This window comes from Gobius niger (assembly GCF_951799975.1).
Source record: "Gobius niger genome assembly, chromosome: 13".
Classification (NCBI taxonomy): domain Eukaryota; kingdom Metazoa; phylum Chordata; class Actinopteri; order Gobiiformes; family Gobiidae; genus Gobius; species Gobius niger.
In genome coordinates, this window is record NC_136864.1 from 1,964,144 (window position 1) to 1,984,530 (window position 20,387).

The following is a 20,387-nucleotide window of genomic DNA, read 5'->3' on the forward strand; positions in this document are numbered from 1 at the left end:
GAGAGAGAGGGAGAGTGAGAGAGGGGAGAGAGAGGAGAGAGAGAGAGAGGAAGAGAGAGAGGGAGAGTGAGAGAGGGGAGAGAGAAAGGAAGAGAGAGGGGGAGAGAGAGGGAGAGTGAGAGAGGGAGAGAGAGTGGGGAGAGAGAGAAAGAGAGGGAGAGAGAGAGGGAGAGTGAGAGAGGGGAGAGAAAGGGGAAGAGAGAGCGAGGAAGAGAGAGAGGGAGAGTGAGAGAGGGGAGAGAAAGGGGAAGAGAGAGCGAGGAAGAGAGAGAGGGAGAGTGAGAGAGGGGAGAGAAAGGGGAGGGGAGAGGGATATAGAGAGAGGAGAGAGAGAGAGGAAGAGAGAGGGAGAGTGAGAGAGAGGAAGGGGAGAGGGAGAAAAAGGGGAGGAGAGAGGGAGAGAGAGAGTGAGGAGAGAGAAAGAGAGATAGAGACGGTTACCAAAGCGCGCAGTGCAAACAGACGGGACCTGTGACGTCACCGCGCCAGGGAGGGGGCCACAGCCGGAGCACAGCGCTCTATCAGCGGCCGGCACAGCGGATCTGCGGCCGGCGATAGCGGGGACAGGGCCGGCGGAGGAGAGCCCTGCTTCTCCGGAGACGTGCCTCCGATGGAGCCGACGGCGTCGCACCAGCACCGCTGACCCCCACCCAGGATCCCACCCCCCACCCCCCCAGCGGCCAGTCCGTCCGCGCGCCCGGCAGCCAGCGCCCTGACCAGGACCAGGACCCGCCGGTGAGTTCTGCTTCCTCATGACGCCGTGTCGGTTTCACGTCTGCTTCACGCTTTGCTTTCACGGAACTTTCCCGGTCCCGGTGAGCAGCAGCGGCAGCTCCCGGGGCTGGGGGGGAGGGGGGGGGGGGGGTGCGCACCTGGGACACGTCATGTGATGCGGCGGGACGTGAGGAATTAAAACTTCGACAGCGTTTCCTTCGCTACGGACGCAAACAGGACGCAACATAACGCGCTCTAATCCGGAAAGTTAGGACACAGTGTGGAAACAATGTAAGGATTAAAACCCCTTAACCCCCGCCGGAACCGAGCACATTCACCCAGGCTGCTTTATCCAAATCGAAAAGGAAAAAAAAAAAAAAAAAAAAATATCGACAACAAAAAAAACGTGACGAAAACGCGACAGAAACGCGATGAAAGCGTGACGAAACAGCCATTTAAAAAGTGACGAAAACGCGACACAAAGCGACAAAAACGTAACAAAAAAGCGATAAAAAAGTGACATGAAAGCGACAAAAACGTGACGAAAACGTGACGAAACAGTCATTTAAAAAAGTGACAAAAACGCAACAGAAAGCGACAAAAACGCCACAAAAAAGCGATGAAAAAGTGACACGAAAGCGACAAAAACGTGGCGAAACAGTCATTTAAAAAAGTGACAAAAACGCAACAGAAAGCGACAAAAACGTAACAAAAAAGCGATAAAAAAGTGACACGAAAGCGACAAAAACACTTAAAAAACGAGACAAAAACGCGGCGACAGTGTTCCGGGGGCAGTGTTTTTTTTCCGTAGGTGAGTTGGTGCATCGACCAATCACAGGTCATGAGAGTGAGACGTCAGACATGTCCGTCAGCTTAACCCGGCCCTCACCTTAAAGGGGCTACGTGCAAGTTGGCCATTTTATGCTCACTACTGCCACCTCAGGTCATGCGCGTAACTGCAGCTTCTGTATTGAGCTCGTGCATGACGGCACTTCAGACCCGACGAGCTTTCAGATTTGAGTAAAGCCGAACTGTGTGAATCTAAAAGAGTTGGATGAAGGACACAGAGGGACAGGTGTGTGAGGACACAGAGGGACAGGTGTGTGAGGGACAGATGTGTGAGGTCACAGAGGGACAGATGTGTGAGGACACAGAGGGACAGATGTGTGAGGACACAGAGGGACAGGTGTGTGAGGGACAGATGTGTGAGGTCACAGAGGGACAGATGTGTGAGGACACAGAGGGACAGGTGTGTGAGGACACAGAGGGACAGGTGTGTGAGGACACAGAGGGACAGGTGTGTGAGGACACAGAGGGACAGGTGTGTGAGGGACAGATGTGTGAGGACACAGAGGGACAGATGTGTGAGGACACAGAGGGACAGGTGTGTGAGGGACAGATGTGTGAGGACACAGAGGGACAGATGTGTGAGGACACAGAGGGACAGGTGTGTGAGGACACAGAGGGACAGATGTGTGAGGACACAGAGGGACAGGTGTGTGAGGACACAGAGGGACAGATGTGTGAGGACACAGAGGGACAGGTGTGTGAGGACACAGAGGACACAGAGGGACAGCTGTGTGAGGACACAGAGGGACTGGTGTGTGAGGGACAGATGTGTGAGGTCACAGAGGGACAGATGTGTGAGGACACAGAGGGACTGGTGTGTGAGGGACAGATGTGTGAGGACACAGAGGGACAGGTGTGTGAGGGACAGATGTGTGAGGACACAGAGGGACAGGTGTGTGAGGGACAGATGTGTGAGGTCACAGAGGGACAGATGTGTGAGGACACAGAGGGACAGGTGTGTGAGGGACAGATGTGTGAGGACACAGAGGGACAGGTGTGTGAGGACACAGAGGGACAGGTGTGTGAGGGACAGATGTGTGAGGACACAGAGGGACAGGTGTGTGAGGGACAGATGTGTGAGGACACAGAGGGACAGATGTGTGAGGACACAGAGGGACAGGTGTGTGAGGGACAGATGTGTGAGGACACAGAGGGACAGATGTGTGAGGACACAGAGGGACAGGTGTGTGAGGGACAGATGTGTGAGGACACAGAGGGACAGATGTGTGAGGACACAGAGGGACAGGTGTGTGAGGGACAGATGTGTGAGGTCACAGAGGGACAGATGTGTGAGGACACAGAGGGACAGGTGTGTGAGGGACAGATGTGTGAGGACACAGAGGGACAGATGTGTGAGGACACAGAGGGACAGGTGTGTGAGGGACAGATGTGTGAGGTCACAGAGGGACAGATGTGTGAGACGCAGAGGGACACAGAGGGACAGATGTGTGAGGACACAGAGGGACAGGTGTGTGAGGACACAGAGGGACACAGAGGGACAGATGTGTGAGGACACAGAGGGACACAGAGGGACAGATGTGTGAGGTCACAGAGGGACAGGTGTGTGAGGACACAGAGGGACAGGTGTGTGAGGACACAGAGGGACAGGTGTGTGAGGACACAGAGGGACAGGTGTGTGAGGACACAGAGGGACAGGTGTGTGAGGACACAGAGGGACAGGTGTGTGAGGACACAGAGGGACAGGTGTGTGAGGACACAGAGGGACAGCTGTGTGAGGACACAGAGGGACAGGTGTGTGAGGACACAGAGGGACACAGAGGGACAGATGTGTGAGGACACAGAGGGACACAGAGGGACAGCTGTGTGAGGACACAGAGGGACAGGTGTGTGAGGTCACAGAGGGACAGGTGTGTGAGGACACAGAGGGACAGGTGTGTGAGGACACAGAGGGACAGGTGTGTGAGGACACAGAGGGACAGGTGTGTGAGGACACAGAGGACACAGAGGGACAGCTGTGTGAGGACACAGAGGGACAGATGTGTGAGGACACAGAGGGACAGATGTGTGAGGACACAGAGGGACAGCTGTGTGAGGACACAGAGGGACAGGTGTGTGAGGACACAGAGGGACAGATGTGTGAGGACACAGAGGGACAGGTGTGTGAGGACACAGAGGGACAGATGTGTGAGGACACAGAGGGACAGGTGTGTGAGGACACAGAGGACACAGAGGGACAGCTGTGTGAGGACACAGAGGGACAGGTGTGTGAGGACACAGAGGGACAGCTGTGTGAGGACACAGAGGGACACAGTTATTTGACGTAAAGTCTCGGTCTTACTTTATTCTCTTGATACTTAGTACTTTTACTACAGTGTAATGACAGATACGTAACACTGTGTTATATAATATCTAAAGTACATACACAATGGAGTAATGAGTATTAGTATTGTGGAGGTTTAATGTAACACGAGCTCAGAGCCTGAGGGTCAGGGCAGGACCTGCAGCTCAAACACTCACTCTGGATCACATTTACTGTTCCTTCTGATCATGATGAGCAAAACTCAAACCATCCTCATGTCATCAATGTCTCTGCTGCTAAGGTGAGCTAAGGATAGGGTTTCGGGTTCGAGTTACGTTGTTATTACATTAGTACCAAAGTACTAATACATATTACACCATGGTCTGGGTGAATACTGGATTCTGATTGGCTGGTGCATTATTTTGGTGTAACCGCACACGTAGTCCGGTAGTTAAATCACTGGGATGTCACTCCGCTGTGGCGTCGCCATAGCAACGCATGACACAGCTGAATCAGATAAAGGCGTAATTAGTGACTGACAAGAACGTATGAGATGGATTTAGTGTTTGCTAAATGTTTGTAGAGGAGAGTGAGCAGCTAGGTTAGCTACTGTTAATAACATATGAGCTTTACATTTCTATTGGAAACGGTTAAGGCTATTCATCATTTTCAGGCGTACATAAAATGATCCTGCATTGAAGCATATTTGTCTGGATTAGTAAAGTCAAACATAAAAGTTTCAGTTGGGGGGGCCCAGGTGTGAGCGACTCCACCGCAGCTGTTTCCATAAACAGTTGAGCTGGTTGAGCTAGCTAGCTAGCTTCAGGTTAAACAGCGTAAAAGGTAAATAACTTCGCGGAGTAACACCACTCCGCTGCGCGTCGTGGTGTTCTTGACTCCGCGTCGTGCATTATAACCGTCTAATGGACGGCTCCTCGTTGTTTAATCCTTACTTATTTCATGGTGTATGTACAAGGTACACGTTATAGAGCTCCACAGTCCCGCCTCCTCTCCGGTCCGTAAGTAAAACTCCCCCCTTGCTTTGAGACCGTATTGATTTGGAATAAAGTCTTTAACTCTCGGGCTGAATCCAGCTCTGTGGTTCTAAAGCGACCGCAAAGTCAGACGCAGGTGAAAAAAGCACGTCTGAGATCCATCTAGTTTAACTGCGAGCCTTCGTCCTAGAACTACATTACCCAGGATGCTCGGGAGTCCCATGATCTACTACGAGGCTTTTGATTGGTGGAGCTTCACGTTCCCACACGTGTTTATATATTGTAATGTAGAAAACATATTATAAACAATGTATTCAAACATAATGCAGGCGGAGAGTTGACGTTTTATCCAGATCTAACACTGAGAGTAAGAAAAACGTCAGATGGATCAAAAAACTGTTCCCAACGATCCAACTAAACGAACCACCATCATTTTCATTCCCATTAGCAGATTCAGATTGTTTAACAGTGAAATAATATAGATCTTATGTCTGCAAAGTAACAGAAACTGGCCGTGTTTGCTGAAAACCTGGTTGCCTTGACCAGCGGGCGCGATGTGGCAATGGTTCTTGGGATACGGAGTTTCTATAGTCAGGAAGTGAATGATGTCACAGCCTTGTACCTTTGCCTTTTCTTCAACATCAAGTCTTCTTTTTGGATTGAAATCAAACATTTTATGGTCACGAATTGCTACATCGCTGATTCGCTTTTGCGCTGACGCTAAACTCTTAATATTTTAATTTTTGGAAAATCGACGGTCGTGTAGACAGGGATTTTTTTGGGTCATTTTTTTGTGATGTTTTTGTCACATCTTTTGTCCTTTTTTTGTCACATTTTTTGTCATTTCTTCGTCACTTTTATGTCACATCTTCATCATTGTTTTTGTCTCAGTTTTGTCGCTATTTTCCCACCTTTTTTCCAGAAGCTTTCTGATTGGGGTAAAGCCAAACTGGAGAAAATGTGCTCGGTTCAGGTGGGAGTTGACGGGTTAAACTGACGGAGCAGTTGTAGAATTTGCTTTAACGATGTCATTTCTTTACAGTTGATATTGATCAGTTTTGAGCCTGTTTCCCGCAGTTTGCAGACGCTGCGATACGTGACTTTTTAAACCGATCAGCCGCTCACGTCCGCCCCCTCCACCATCGATCTGACGCTAGTGCTGACTCTGAAACGATGTGAATAAACCTGGACAAACGGGGCCTCAGTGGAGTCTGGCCCCGCCTCCACCCCCCGTTCGGTGGCGACGCCTCTGCCCGGGCCGGCGCTGGTGCAAAGGGGACAGAGATATGCAAATGTCTCTGCTCCGGGACCAGGGCCAATGTTTCAGGCAAATGAGCCTCGCTCGACTGAACAAACCGGACTCAGGCCCACAGAATTACAGCTTCCTGCTTCCTGAAGCCAAACAGGAAGTGGGTCAGGCTCCAGAAGTTCCTCGCTCTAATGGACTTTCCTTTAAACCTTTTGGCCTCGTGAAGTCATTGTTGAACACGGGTTTGTCTTTCTGACCTTCACGTGTTTGTCTTTGTGCACACGGCTTCGTTTCCTTTTGTCCTGACACTATTGGGGACCGAAAAAGAAGACATTTTAGCGATGCTATAGTTCGTACCTATGAGAGCGCGCTCATCGATTCTGCAGAGTGAAAACTGCAAAGGAAACAAGGATCTTTTCTCTGCCATTATTCTGTTTTAGCGATAGCATGAGCAATAGCATGAGCGATAGCATTAGCTATAGCATTAGCAATATCATTAGCCATAGAAATAAAAAGGAGAAGCGTCATTCAATCCTACGCATGCAGACAGTTAGCAAAGAAGCTACTCCAGTATACTTTTCAGGTTCCATTAGCCTCCTCAGTGTATTTTCCCTATAGCCGTTAGCATTAGCCACCAAACATCTCAAACTATGAACGATTCAGATGCTTTCAGGTTAGCTAAGGTGAGCTAAGGTTAGGTAAGGTTTGCTAAGGTTAGCTAAGGTTTGCTAAGGTGATCTAAGGTTTGCTAAGGTTGGCTAAGGTGAGCTAAGGTTAGGTAAGGTTAGCTAAGGTTAGGTAAGGTTTGCTAAGGTTAGCTAAGGTTTGCTAAGGTTAGGTAAGGTTAGGTAAGGTTAGCTAAGGTTAGCTAAGGTTAGCTAAGGTTAGCTAAGGTTAGGTAAGGTTAGGTAAGGTTAGCTAAGGTTAGCTAAGGTTAGCTAAGGTTTGCTAAGGTTAGGTAAGGTTAGCTAAGGTTTGCTAAGGTTAGGTAAGGTTAGCTAAGGTTAGCTAAGGTTAGCTAAGGTTTGCTAAGGTTAGGTAAGGTTAGGTAAGGTTAGGTAAGGTTAGGTAAGGTTAGCTAAGGTTAGGTAAGGTTAGCTAAGGTTAGGTAAGGTTTGCTAAGGTTAGGTAAGGTTAGGTAAGGTTAGCTAAGGTTTGCTAAGGTTAGGTAAGGTTAGGTAAGGTTAGCTAAGGTTTGCTAAGGTTAGGTAAGGTTAGCTAAGGTTTGCTAAGGTTAGGTAAGGTTAGGTAAGGTTAGCTAAGGTTAGCTAAGGTTAGGTAAGGTTAGGTAAGGTTAGGTAAGGTTAGGTAAGGTTAGCTAAGGTTAGCTAAGGTTAGGTAAGGTTAGGTAAGGTTAGGTAAGGTTAGCTAAGGTTAGCTAAGGTTAGCTAAGGTTTGCTAAGGTTAGGTAAGGTTTGCTAAGGTTAGCTAAGGTTTGCTAAGGTTAGGTAAGGTTAGGTAAGGTTAGCTAAGGTTAGCTAAGGTTAGCTAAGGTTAGCTAAGGTTAGCTAAGGTTAGGTAAGGTTAGGTAAGGTTAGCTAAGGTTAGCTAAGGTTAGCTAAGGTTTGCTAAGGTTAGGTAAGGTTAGGTAAGGTTTGCAAAGGTTAGGTAAGGTTAGCTAAGGTTAGCTAAGGTTAGCTAAGGTTTGCTAAGGTTAGGTAAGGTTAGGTAAGGTTAGGTAAGGTTAGGTAAGGTTAGCTAAGGTTAGGTAAGGTTAGCTAAGGTTAGGTAAGGTTTGCTAAGGTTAGGTAAGGTTAGGTAAGGTTAGCTAAGGTTTGCTAAGGTTAGGTAAGGTTAGGTAAGGTTAGCTAAGGTTTGCTAAGGTTAGGTAAGGTTAGCTAAGGTTTGCTAAGGTTAGGTAAGGTTAGGTAAGGTTAGCTAAGGTTAGCTAAGGTTAGGTAAGGTTAGGTAAGGTTAGGTAAGGTTAGGTAAGGTTAGCTAAGGTTAGCTAAGGTTAGGTAAGGTTAGCTAAGGTTAGGTAAGGTTTGCTAAGGTTAGCTAAGGTTTGCTAAGGTTAGGTAAGGTTAGGTAAGGTTAGCTAAGGTTAGCTAAGGTTTGCTAAGGTTAGGTAAGGTTAGGTAAGGTTAGCTAAGGTTTGCTAAGGTTAGGTAAGGTTAGCTAAGGTTTGCTAAGGTTAGGTAAGGTTAGGTAAGGTTAGCTAAGGTTAGCTAAGGTTTGCTAAGGTTAGGTAAGGTTAGGTAAGGTTAGGTAAGGTTAGCTAAGGTTAGCTAAGGTTAGGTAAGGTTAGCTAAGGTTAGGTAAGGTTTGCTAAGGTTAGCTAAGGTTTGCTAAGGTTAGGTAAGGTTAGGTAAGGTTAGCTAAGGTTAGCTAAGGTTTGCTAAGGTTAGGTAAGGTTAGCTAAGGTGAGCTAAGGTTAGGTAAGGTTTGCTAAGGTTAGGTAAGGTTAGGTAAGGTGAGCTAAGGTTAGGTAAGGTTTGCTAAGGTTAGGTAAGGTTAGGTAAGGTTAGCTAAGGTTTGCTAAGGTTAGGTAAGGTTAGCTAAGGTTAGGTAAGGTTAGCTAAGGTTAGCTAAGGTTAGGTAAGGTTAGCTAAGGTTAGGTAAGGTTTGCTAAGGTTAGCTAAGGTTTGCTAAGGTTAGGTAAGGTTAGGTAAGGTTAGCTAAGGTTAGCTAAGGTTTGCTAAGGTTAGGTAAGGTTAGCTAAGGTGAGCTAAGGTTAGGTAAGGTTAGCTAAGGTTAGGTAAGGTTTGCTAAGGTTAGCTAAGGTTTGCTAAGGTTAGGTAAGGTTAGGTAAGGTTAGCTAAGGTTAGGTAAGGTTTGCTAAGGTTAGCTAAGGTTTGCTAAGGTTAGGTAAGGTTAGGTAAGGTTAGCTAAGGTTAGCTAAGGTGAGCTAAGGTGAGCTAAGGTGAGCTAAGGTTAGGTAAGGTTAGGTAAGGTTAGGTAAGGTTAGCTAAGGTTAGCTAAGGTTTGCTAAGGTTGGCTAAGGTGAGCTAAGGTGAGCTAAGGTGAGCTAAGATGAGCTAAGGTTGGCTAAGGTGAGCTAAGGTTGGGGCTTAGGGTTCGAGTTATGTTATTATTATTACTTCACTTCACTTTATTTCATGTCCCCGATGTGGTAATTAGTTTTGCAGCACAAGATACACAAAAACAGATACATAAAAACAGACAAGAAAAATAAAAACGCATTCATTCATTCACCAGTTCCACAAGATGCCGAAGTGCAAACCTTACAAAAACAGAGTCCTTGGCAATTTTTGTACAACAACAGAACAAGAGAAGAACTAACTTACTTTATGTACCTCCAAAGTACTAATACACATTATTTCATGGTGTATGTACAAGGTACACGTTATTACACATTATTATACGGCTCTTCACAACGTAAGTAGAGAAGCGTCATTCAAGCCTTACGCATGCGGACAGTTAGCAAAGAAGCTACTCCGGTATACTTTCCAGGTTCCATTCGCCTCCTCAGTGTATTTTCCCTATAGCCGTTAGCATTAGCCACCAAACATCTCAAACTATGAACGATTCAGATGTTTTCAGCTTTTGTCGATCCATCGACCACATTTAGGGGAGGGGCCAAAGCCTCGTTAGAAATCATTAATAAACGTACAGACTTTTGAATAATTAATTTTAGATACAAATTAGCGTCTAAAAGTGTCCTCCGAGTTACATGCTAAATGCTAAATCACGTTAAAGTTTGGGCTTTTCATGGGTCTGAGTCACAGATACTCATGTGATGGACATTAAACATCATCTTATCACATAAACATGATAAAGAAACCACAGAACAGTTTATGAATACTGTGAAATATGTCACACTTCTGCCGTACTGTAGCCTTCACTCTTCACAGTTAGCGTCGTTAGCGTCATTAGCATTACTATGGATAGCATTAGCGAGAGGGTTAGCGAAAGCATTAGCGATAGCATTAGCGATAGCATTAGCGAGAGGATTAGTGATAGCATTAGTGATAGCATTAGCGATAGCATTAGCGATAGCATTAGCGATATCATTAGCGAGAGGATTAGTGAGAGGATTAGCGATAGCATTAGTGATAGCATTAGCGATAGCATGCGCGATAGCATTAGCGAGAGGATGAGCGATAGCATTAGTGATAGCATTAGTGATAGCATTAGCGATAGCATGCGCGATAGCATTAGCGAGAGGATGAGCGTTAGCATTAGTGATAGCATTAGTGATAGCATTAGCGATAGCATGCGCGATAGCATTAGTGTGAGGATTAGTGAGAGGATTAGCGATAGCATTAGTGATAGCATTAGTGATAGCATTAGCGATAGCATTAGCGAGAGGATTAGTGAGAGGATTAGCGATAGCATTAGTGATAGCATTAGTGATAGCATTAGCGATAGCATGCGCGATAGCATTAGTGATAGCATTAGTGTGAGGATTAGCAAAAGCATTAGGGATAGCATTAGCGAAAGCATTAGTGATACCATTAGCGATAGCATTAGTGATACCATTAGCGATTGCATGCGCGACAGCATTAGCGATAGCATTAACAATAGCATTAGCGATAGCATTAGCGATGGCATGCACGATAGCATTAGCAATAGCATTAACGATAGTATTAGCGATAGCATTAGCGATAGCATTAGCGATGGCATGCACGATAGCATTAGCGATAGCATTAGTGATACCATTAGCGATAGCATGCGCGATAGCATTAGCGATAGCATTAGCGATAGCATTAGCGCTAGCATTAGCGATAGCATTAGCGATAGCAGCGCTGTGGTGAACCTGCTGCCGGAGCCGCTGCAGATTCAGGACAGTCTTTTGGGTGATCTGACCTGATCCAGTCATTAAATCCGATCCGATCATTTCAAAAGACCTGGATCGGCTGCCGATACCGATACTGAATATCAATATAGAAATATAAAAGAAACTGTCTCTCCGTTTGTCTTCAGGAGCCCCATGTTGCCCAGGAACCTGTTCACCGGCGGCTCCGACCTCCCGGGGGTGGAGTCATACACGGTGCCTCTCATTGGCTACAGGCCGCTGTCGCCGGACGCCCCCGGCAGCCAATCAGGACGGAGCGCGGCGGAAGAGGAGAGCGCGGTGGAAGAGGAGAGCGCACAGGTGAGAGTCTGCAGCCGCCGTCACCCAATCAGCATCAAGATACAGACACGACATCGACCTCGATATCGACGTCGCTGCAGACGAATTCATTACAAAGAGAAGGAGAGACGGGAGAAAGAGGGTTTTCATCCTTGTCTTTTAACGTCATAGTAAATGTTTGAATAGTAAATACAGAACAGTTATAATGGTCCAGTCACAACAGTTAATCACTCGCCTCCAGAGGAAGGAGAGACAGAGCGGCCGGAGAGAGAAGAGGAAGGAAGAGGTGTGTCCTTTAAACAGCCGGGTCTGTAAATAGTCCTTCAGCTTGAGCCGTTACAGAGAACGAGAAGAAAGAGCTCGTTTTAACAGGAGAAAGAAAACTGGACGAGATGAAGGAGAAAATCACATAGATTTTTCCTTTAAGTGTCAAGTGTGAGCTGTAGCGCCGCCTATAGGCAGGTCATGTTTATACAGCACATTTCACAGAGAGTAACGTGATCGTAATGATGGTGTTATAACGAGTGAGACGAGTGAGTTTATATATACGGACGTTATTTCCTCCAGACTGAGGCTGAATGTGCTGCGATGACAGAGGAGGAATATATTTATAACAAAACAAAGGGGGGGCCACGGCTGAGGCTAAAGCACCGACGGCACGGTGGTTAGCACTCGAGCTTCACAGAGAGAAGGTCCCGGGTAGATACAGCCCCGGGGGGGGGGTTGGTGCACCAACACCACCATGTGGAGCTCTGGCTCTGCCGGGTCAGTTCTTATTAGTCAGGGACCCAAACTCTTAAAAGCTCTTTAAATTGGGTTGAACCTGACAAGGTCTGATATATGTTTTATTTGTGTTTTTTCTCTTAACTTTGACCCTAAGGACCAATAATTGGAGGGTCTGCTCTGCTGGAAATATCGCGAAAAAAAATTGTGGCCATTTTAGTGTATGTACCCTGTATTTTTATCAGAAAAATGTGAAAAACGACTTTTTTGTATATGTTACTTATGGTGTAGTTGTGTAAGTTAGCTGCTAGCTAAACTTATTAACATTATTATTATTGACTGCAGTGGCTCTGTCTCCCCCGCGGCTCTTATTCAGTGAGGAAACAGAGCCACGATATCAGGCTGAAATGTCAAGGCTCTGCTCAGAGCAACTGAACTCTTCTGCAACACGTGCAGATGTTCCAGCGGCAAAAACTGCTTTTTGTGATGATGTCACGTATCGGGTCGATATTTGGGATATTTCTGAGGCAGTAATAATGTTTATTAATGCCTTATTACCACTGAATGAGCACCTCTGAATATAAAGCGATACCTATATTTCCTCCTCATATGTATGTCAGTAATTTGCTGGAAACCTTTCAAACTGATATCTCTACATAGATATTTATCCCAAAGGTTTGAAAGGCGAGTCATCACCAGGGCATGAGGCAGGAACACTTTGTGCTGGTGGCGTTGGCGTTGGGTGTTGTGTGTGTTGTGTGTGTGGAAGTGTGAGAATGAGTGAGAGCTTCCTGTGTTTGTGAGCTCTTCCTGCACCGTCCAGTTCCTTTAGCAGGAAGTGAGGAGCTCCCACAGGCTCCACGGGCGCCATCACAGGTGACATCACGAGCGACATCACGGGCGACATCACGGGCGACATCACGGGCGACATCACGGGCGACATCACGGGCGACATCACGGGCGACATCACGGGCGACATCACGGGCGACGTCACGGGCGACATCACGGGCGACGTCACGGGCGACGTCACATCACGGGCGACATCACGGGCGACGTCACGGGCGACATCACGGGCGACGTCACGGGCGACATCACGGGCGACATCACGGGCGACATCACGGGCGACGTCACGGGCGACATCACGGGCGACATCACGGGCGACGTCACATCACGGGCGACATCACGGGCGACGTCACGGGCGACATCACGGGCGACGTCACGGGCGACATCACGGGCGACGTCACGGGCGACATCACAGGTGACGTCACGGGCGACATCACGGGCGACGTCACGGGCGACATCACGGGCGACATCACGGGCGACGTCACGGGCGACATCACGGGCGACATCACGGGCGACATCACGGGCGACATCACGGGCGACATCACGGGCGACATCACGGGCGACATCACGGGCGACATCACGGGCGACGTCACGGGCGACATCACGGGCAACATCACGGGCGACATCACGGGCGACATCACGGGCAACATCACGGGCGACATCACGGGCGACATCACGGGCGACATCACGGGCGACATCACGGGCGACATCACGGGCGACATCACGGGCGACATCACGGGCGACGTCACGGGCGACATCACGGGCAACATCACGGGCGACGTCACGGGCGACATCACGGGCGACGTCACGGGCGACATCACGGGCGACATCACGGGCGACATCACGGGCGACGTCACGGGCGACGTCACGGGCAACATCACGGGCGACGTCACGGGCGACGTCACGGGCGACATCACGGGCAACATCACGGGCGACATCACGGGCGACGTCACGGGCGACATCACGGGCGACATCACGGGCGACGTCACGGGCAACATCACGGGCGACATCACGGGCGACATCACGGGCAACATCACGGGCGACATCACGGGCGACATCACGGGCAACATCACGGGCGACATCACGGGCGACATCACGGGCAACATCACGGGCGACATCACGGGCGACGTCACGGGCGACGTCACGGGCGACGTCACGGGCGACATCACGGGCAACATCACGGGCGACGTCACGGGCAACATCACGGGCGACATCACGGGCAACATCACGGGCGACGTCACGGGCAACATCACGGGCAACATCACGGGCGACATCACGGGCGACATCACGGGCGACGTCACGGGCGACATCACGGGCGACGTCACGGGCGACATCACGGGCAACATCACGGGCGACATCACGGGCGACGTCACGGGCGACATCACGGGCGACATCACGGGCGACGTCACGGGCAACATCACGGGCAACATCACGGGCGACATCACGGGCGACATCACGGGCGACGTCACGGGCGACATCACGGGCGACGTCACGGGCGACGTCACGGGCGACATCACGGGCGACATCACGGGCAACATCACGGGCGACATCACGGGCGACATCACGGGCGACGTCACGGGCGACGTCACGGGCGACATCACGGGCGACGTCACGGGCGACATCACGGGCGACATCACGGGCGACATCACGGGCGACATCACGGGCGACGTCACGGGCGACATCACGGGCGACATCACGAGCGACGTCACGGGCAACATCACGGGCGACATCACGGGCGACGTCACATCACGGGCGACATCACGGGCGACGTCACGGGCGACATCACGGGCGACGTCACGGGCGACATCACGGGCGACGTCACGGGCGACATCACGGGCGACATCACGGGCGACATCACGGGCGACATCACGGGCTCGGCGAGAACACGCGTCTCCAGGGCCGCGTCGGGGGGAAGGTTTTAGCCGCTTTCGGGCTCATCCTTTTAGAAATCGCTCCCGACACTCATGAGGAAAACCCTGAGGAAGAGCAGGAACAGAGCGGGCTTTTCCACCAAGGTGCTGGTTCAGAGCTGGTTCTGGTGCCGGGTTGGTTCCAGACTGACTTGGTTTTCCACCAAAATGAGAGCTGTGCCTATTGTCATAGCAACGCTTTGGGAAGTCAACATAAAACATGTATAGTAACATCTTACTACAGTCACATCTGGTTATAAAATACAGAAAAATAAGTTTATGTTTCAGTCACAGCAGCCGTTAACATTTTGATTTCTTCTTTCTAACTCTTGTTTTAGCTGAAGAGCATAAAGCAAAACAACAGTTTCCTCCACAGAGACTGTTTCGGCTTCTCCAGAAAGTTACAAGCACAAACTAACTAATATTGATTGTTTGTTGGAGGAGAGAGCCACGCCCCCAGCCGCTGACATCACTGGTGCCCGTTTCTTGGTCCAGCTTTTAATTGGTTCCCAACCGGCACCAGATATTGGAACCAAGAGCCAGAGTTTTTTTCAGTGGAAAACGAAAGAGCCGGTTCTGAAACTGGAACTGGCCCAGAACCAGCACCGGCACCAGCCTGGTGGAAAAGGGAGGAGAGTGAGAGAGCGAGAAGGGCCCTGTCATGGTAATCCGTGTGACGGCGAATACAGCGGGACAGAGATGCGAGATCCTCACTGGGCTCAGATCTGAACCACTGAATCCTCGCGCTGTCTCTCACAAACCACATTTATCGCGGTGCCCTTGTTTTGTTAACCTGCTGTCGTTAGGGCTGTGCCGGTTTGGATTTTTTCATTCCGCGGGCGGTAATCAACACATTCCCGCGGTTTTGCGATATACCGCTCACTGGCGTCAGAAGCGATTCGGAGGTGGGGGGGCACATTTGAACAGGGGAGGGGGGGCTCTCCAAGCACCTGAGCCGCTGTTCTCCTGCCAGACCTGGTGCTTTATGTATATATATAAAATATATATATATATATTATATTAAAAAATGATGGAAAAAAATCTGCTAACGTGAGGAAAAAGATCCGCCCTGAAATGTCGATTGTTTTCATGAGCTCTGAGTGTGAGCGACTGTCTGTATCTGACCGCATTCATGATTTTAAGATGAATGTGTTTGTTTCAATCCCATAATACGCTGACCCTCGACTTTACAGCTTTCACTTCTCTTTATGTTGTGTGAGTGTTTTTTTTTTCCAACTTAAAACCATACATGACAGGACAGGACAATTGACATTAACAAAGCATAAAAACAAAAAAAAACAAAAAAAAAGAAGAAAATACAAAAAACATTCAGACTACATTTTGAAATATATTAACCGGGGAAAGGGGGGAAATTATAACTACTGGTAAATAAGTAGTAGTTGCCGTACAAACGGACAAAACCGAAAAATCATCAGATGCATTTCTAATGGAGTGCTTTGCATTTTATACAGATAAAAAATAAAAACAACAAAATCACATATCTCTCCTAGATACCCACTCTGGACCAGTGTTTTTCATGAAGGCTTTTTTCTTTTGCGGATATTACTGCACATCCCGCAACTTTGTAGTAATACTCCATACATCGTAGAAAACTTAAGATATCTGCCTTCTGTCCTCTTTGGCCATTATATAGGCCTGTGTAACACCTCATTTGAAAGCTAAGACCCACAAAACTGATCTTTTTCCTCGCGTTGTTGCTGTGTTGTGTCACCTTTTGTGTTTTTTGTATTTTTTTTATTTTAGTCAAATTTTTGTTGAGTTTTTGTCACATTTTTGTTGAATTTTTGTCACGTTTTTGTTGATTTTTTGTCACGTTTTTGTTGATTTTTTGTCACATTTTTGTTGAATTTTTTTCACTTTTTGTTGAATTTTTGTCACATTTTTGTTGAGTTTTTGTTACATTTTTGTTGAATTTTTGTCACATTTTTGTTGAATTTTTGTCACATTTTTGTTGAATTTTTGTCACATTTTTGTTTAATTTTTTCACTTTTTGTTGAATTTTTGTCACATTTTTGTTGAATTTTTGTCACATTTTTGTTGAGTTTTTGTCACATTTTTGTTGAATTTTTGTCACATTTTTGATGATTTTTTGTCACATTTTTGTTGAATTTTTGTCACATTTTTGTTGAGTTTTTGTTACATTTTTGTTGAATTTTTGTCACATTTTTGTTGAGTTTTTGTCACATTTTTGTTGAATTTTTGTCACATTTTTGTTGAATTTTTTGTCACATTTTTGTTGCATTTTTGTCACATTTTTGTTGATTTTTTGTCACATTTTTGTTGAATTTTTGTCACATTTTTGTTTAATTTTTGTCACATTTTTGTTGCGTTTTTGTCACATTTTTGTCGCGTTTACATCCTTGTTTTCTTCTCATTTTTTGTGGCTGTTTTGGTGTTTTTCCCAAGAATCTTTTTGATTAGGGTAAAGTCAAACTGGAGAAAACGGGATCCGTTCAGGTGGGAGTTAAGGGGTTAAGCTGTTCACAGACAGATGTTTTTCTAACCTAACCCAGCTTTAAACTTCTCCATAACGTTATCCTGGACCTGTCTGGTGACTTCTTGGACTTCATAAAGCTTCTGCTAAACATCAGGCCAGTTTCTCCATAAAGAACCTGCCTCTGATGTCACTAATGCATCTCCAGTGGGTGTCGAGAGCCGTATTATGTAAAATCTTCTCCTCTTTGTTATGAAACCACATTTTGCTGCAGTAAATCTGAGGCCGTGTTTTATGAAGTGTTGAAATATGATGTGAAGTTTCCAGATTTAGCACAAAACGTGACGACAGTTTGTTACGAAATGTTGTTTTATTTCACAACAACAGGGCGACGCTTCCTCCTGAAGAAGCTGAAGCATTTCCTGCAGGGACGGAGGATCAAACCGTTTACAGAAAGATCAGATACGTTTATATTCACTTCAGAACGAGGGGTCGAGCTCAGGTCAAATGTAGAACTCAGATCTCTCCGCTCTGCTGGTGTAAGTCTCAGAGTCTGTGGGAGCAGGGGGGGTTTAATGGCCCAGGGCGGGGCTGATCCGCATTAGAGGCCATTGTGACCGAAAGTCAAGGCGTCAAAATAACCAGTGATGCAGCCGCCGGGTCACGACAAGGTCAAACACACACAAATGTCAACTTTTATTTATCTGTATCCTGATATTTTATCCATCTCAAAGTAAAGTAAAGGCATCGATATGATATATTGTTCCTCTACCACTATGGAGTACTATTTTTGTTATTTTTTTATATAAGTATTTTCTGGGGGTATTTTTCAAACCCGGAAGACACAACGCTTTGATTCAGTTGACTCCGCCCCCTCTCGCTGCTCATACAACTTTAGCAGTAAAAGAAATATAAATATCACAGCAATAAGAGAAGTTACTTCATGATGCAGTTATAAGGAGTTGACATCTGCAACACAGCTTCATAAATGGCTAACACACACGCTAACACGCTAACACATGCTAACACACATGCTAACAAGCACGCTAACACACGCTAACACACATGCTAGCACACACGCTAACACACGCTAACACACATGCTAGCACACACGCTAACACACATGCTAGCACACATGCTAACACACACGCTAACACGCGCGCTAACACACGCGCTAATACACATGCTAACACACACGCTAATACACACGGTAACACACACACACGCACTAACACACACTAAAACCCGCGCTAACACCCGCGCTAGCACACGCGCTAACACACGCTAACACACACGCTAACACACATGCTAGCACACACGCTAACACCCACGCGCTAACATACACGCTAACACACGCTAACACACATGTTAGCACCCGCGCTAACACACACGCGCTAACACACACGCTAACACACATGCTAGCACCCGCGCTAACACACATGCGCTAACACACGCGCTAACACACACGCTAACACATGCTAACACACATGCTAGCACCCGCGCTAACACACACGCGCTAACACACACGCTAACACACACGCTAACACACATGCTAGCACCCGCGCTAACACACACGCGCTAACACACATGCTAACACACATGCTAACACACACGCTAACACACATGCTAACACACATGCTAACACACACGCTAACACACACTCTAGCACACACGCTAACACACATGCTAACACCCGCGCTAACACACAAGCTAACACACACACACACACACACACGCTAACACACAGAACAGGCGTGTCCAGAGTAGGTTAGAAAGAGCTCCTTCTCCACAGTGTGTTTGTTTACTCCTCAGGGGCAGCACAGACGCCTCAGGCACTTCCTTTTTATTTATTTTTTCTTTGTTTCTTTCTTACAACAGAAATACTGAGAAATACTGTTTTATAAATTAAGGAAGGAAACAGCAACAACATGTTTGAAAGCTCCAAAAAGTCGATTTGCTGATATAGGACCTTTAAGTGATTTAGTTTAGTCAGGATGTAGTTTTCACTGTAAAAAGTGTAAAATAGGTTATAAATATAAAAGTACATGCATGTATATGTGTGGTGATTACAGAGGTTTGAAGTGTTAAACTGACTGAATATGAGGATTAATCACATTTCATTAACTCAACATGATGTGGTTAATGAGTGGAAAACGACCTGAACTTTAGTCCCTTTGTCTTTACTTGTGCCCTGTGTATATTCGTTTAGTTTATTGCTTTATTGTATCAGGACAGAGCAGGTTAACATTTTGTCACCTTTTGTATGTTTTTTTTTCTTTTCTTTTTTTTTAAACATTTTTGTGACATTTTTGTTCAGTTTTTGTGACATTTTTGTTGAATTTTTGTCACATTTTTGTTGAATTTTTGTCACTTTTTGTTGAGTTTTCTTCATTTTTTGTTGAGTTTTTGTCACTTTTTTTTGTTTTTTGTCACTTTTTGTTGAATTTTTGTTGAATTTTTGTTGAATTTTTGTTGAATTTTTGTTGAATTTTTGTCACTTTTTGTCACATTTTTGTTGAATTTTTGTTGAATTTTTGTTGAATTTTTGTTGAATTTTTGTAGATTTTTTGTTGAATTTTTGTTGAATTTTTGTCACATTTTTGTTGAATTTTTGTCACATTTTTGTTGAATTTTTGTCACATTTTTGTTGAATTTTTGTCACATTTTTGTTGAATTTTTGTCACATTTTTGTTGAATTTTTGTCACTTTTTTGTTGAATTTTTGTCACATTTTTGTTGAATTTTTGTCACATTTTTGTTGAATTTTTGTCACATTTTTGTTGAATTTTTGTCACATTTTTGTTGAATTTTTGTCACATTTTTGTTGAATTTTTGTCACGTTTTTGTTGAATTTTTGTCACGTTTTTGTTGAATTTTTGTCACATTTTTGTTGAATTTTTGTCACTTTTTGTTGAATTTTTGTCACATTTTTGTTGAATTTTTGTCACATTTTTGTTGAATTTTTGTCACTTTTTGTTGAGTTTTTGTCACATTTTTGTTGAGTTTTTGTCACATTTTTGTTGAATTTTTGTCACTTTTTGTTGAATTTTTGTCACATTTTTGTTTTGAATTTTTGTCACATTTTTGTTGAATTTTTGTCACTTTTTGTTGAATTTTTGGCACATTTTTGTTGATTTTTTGTCACATTTTTGTTGAATTTTTGTCACATTTTTGTTGAATTTTTGTCACATTTTTGTCACATTTTTGTTGCGTTTACATCCTTGTTTTCTTCTCATTTTTTGTGGCTGTTTTGTGGCTTTTTTCCAGAAGCTTTTGGATTGGGGTAAAGCCAAACTGGAGAAAATGTGCTCGGTTCAGGCGGGAGTTAAGGGGTTAAAGAGTGGAACGAAAA

General features: G+C 46.0%; 1 protein-coding gene across 1 annotated transcript in view; it reads left to right on the forward strand.

Moving 5' to 3' along the window:
- The first annotated feature begins 419 nt into the window (after window positions 1–419).
- rgl2 (ral guanine nucleotide dissociation stimulator-like 2) overlaps window positions 420–20,387 on the forward strand; it is a 48,230-nt gene continuing 28,262 nt past the window's right edge. Inside the window, exons 1-2 of the mRNA XM_079569335.1 lie at window positions 420–739; window positions 10,958–11,126. Of these exons, the coding sequence (XP_079425461.1) occupies window positions 10,962–11,126 (165 nt within the window). The 5' untranslated portion in view covers window positions 420–739; window positions 10,958–10,961. The remainder of the gene's footprint in view (window positions 740–10,957; window positions 11,127–20,387) is intronic.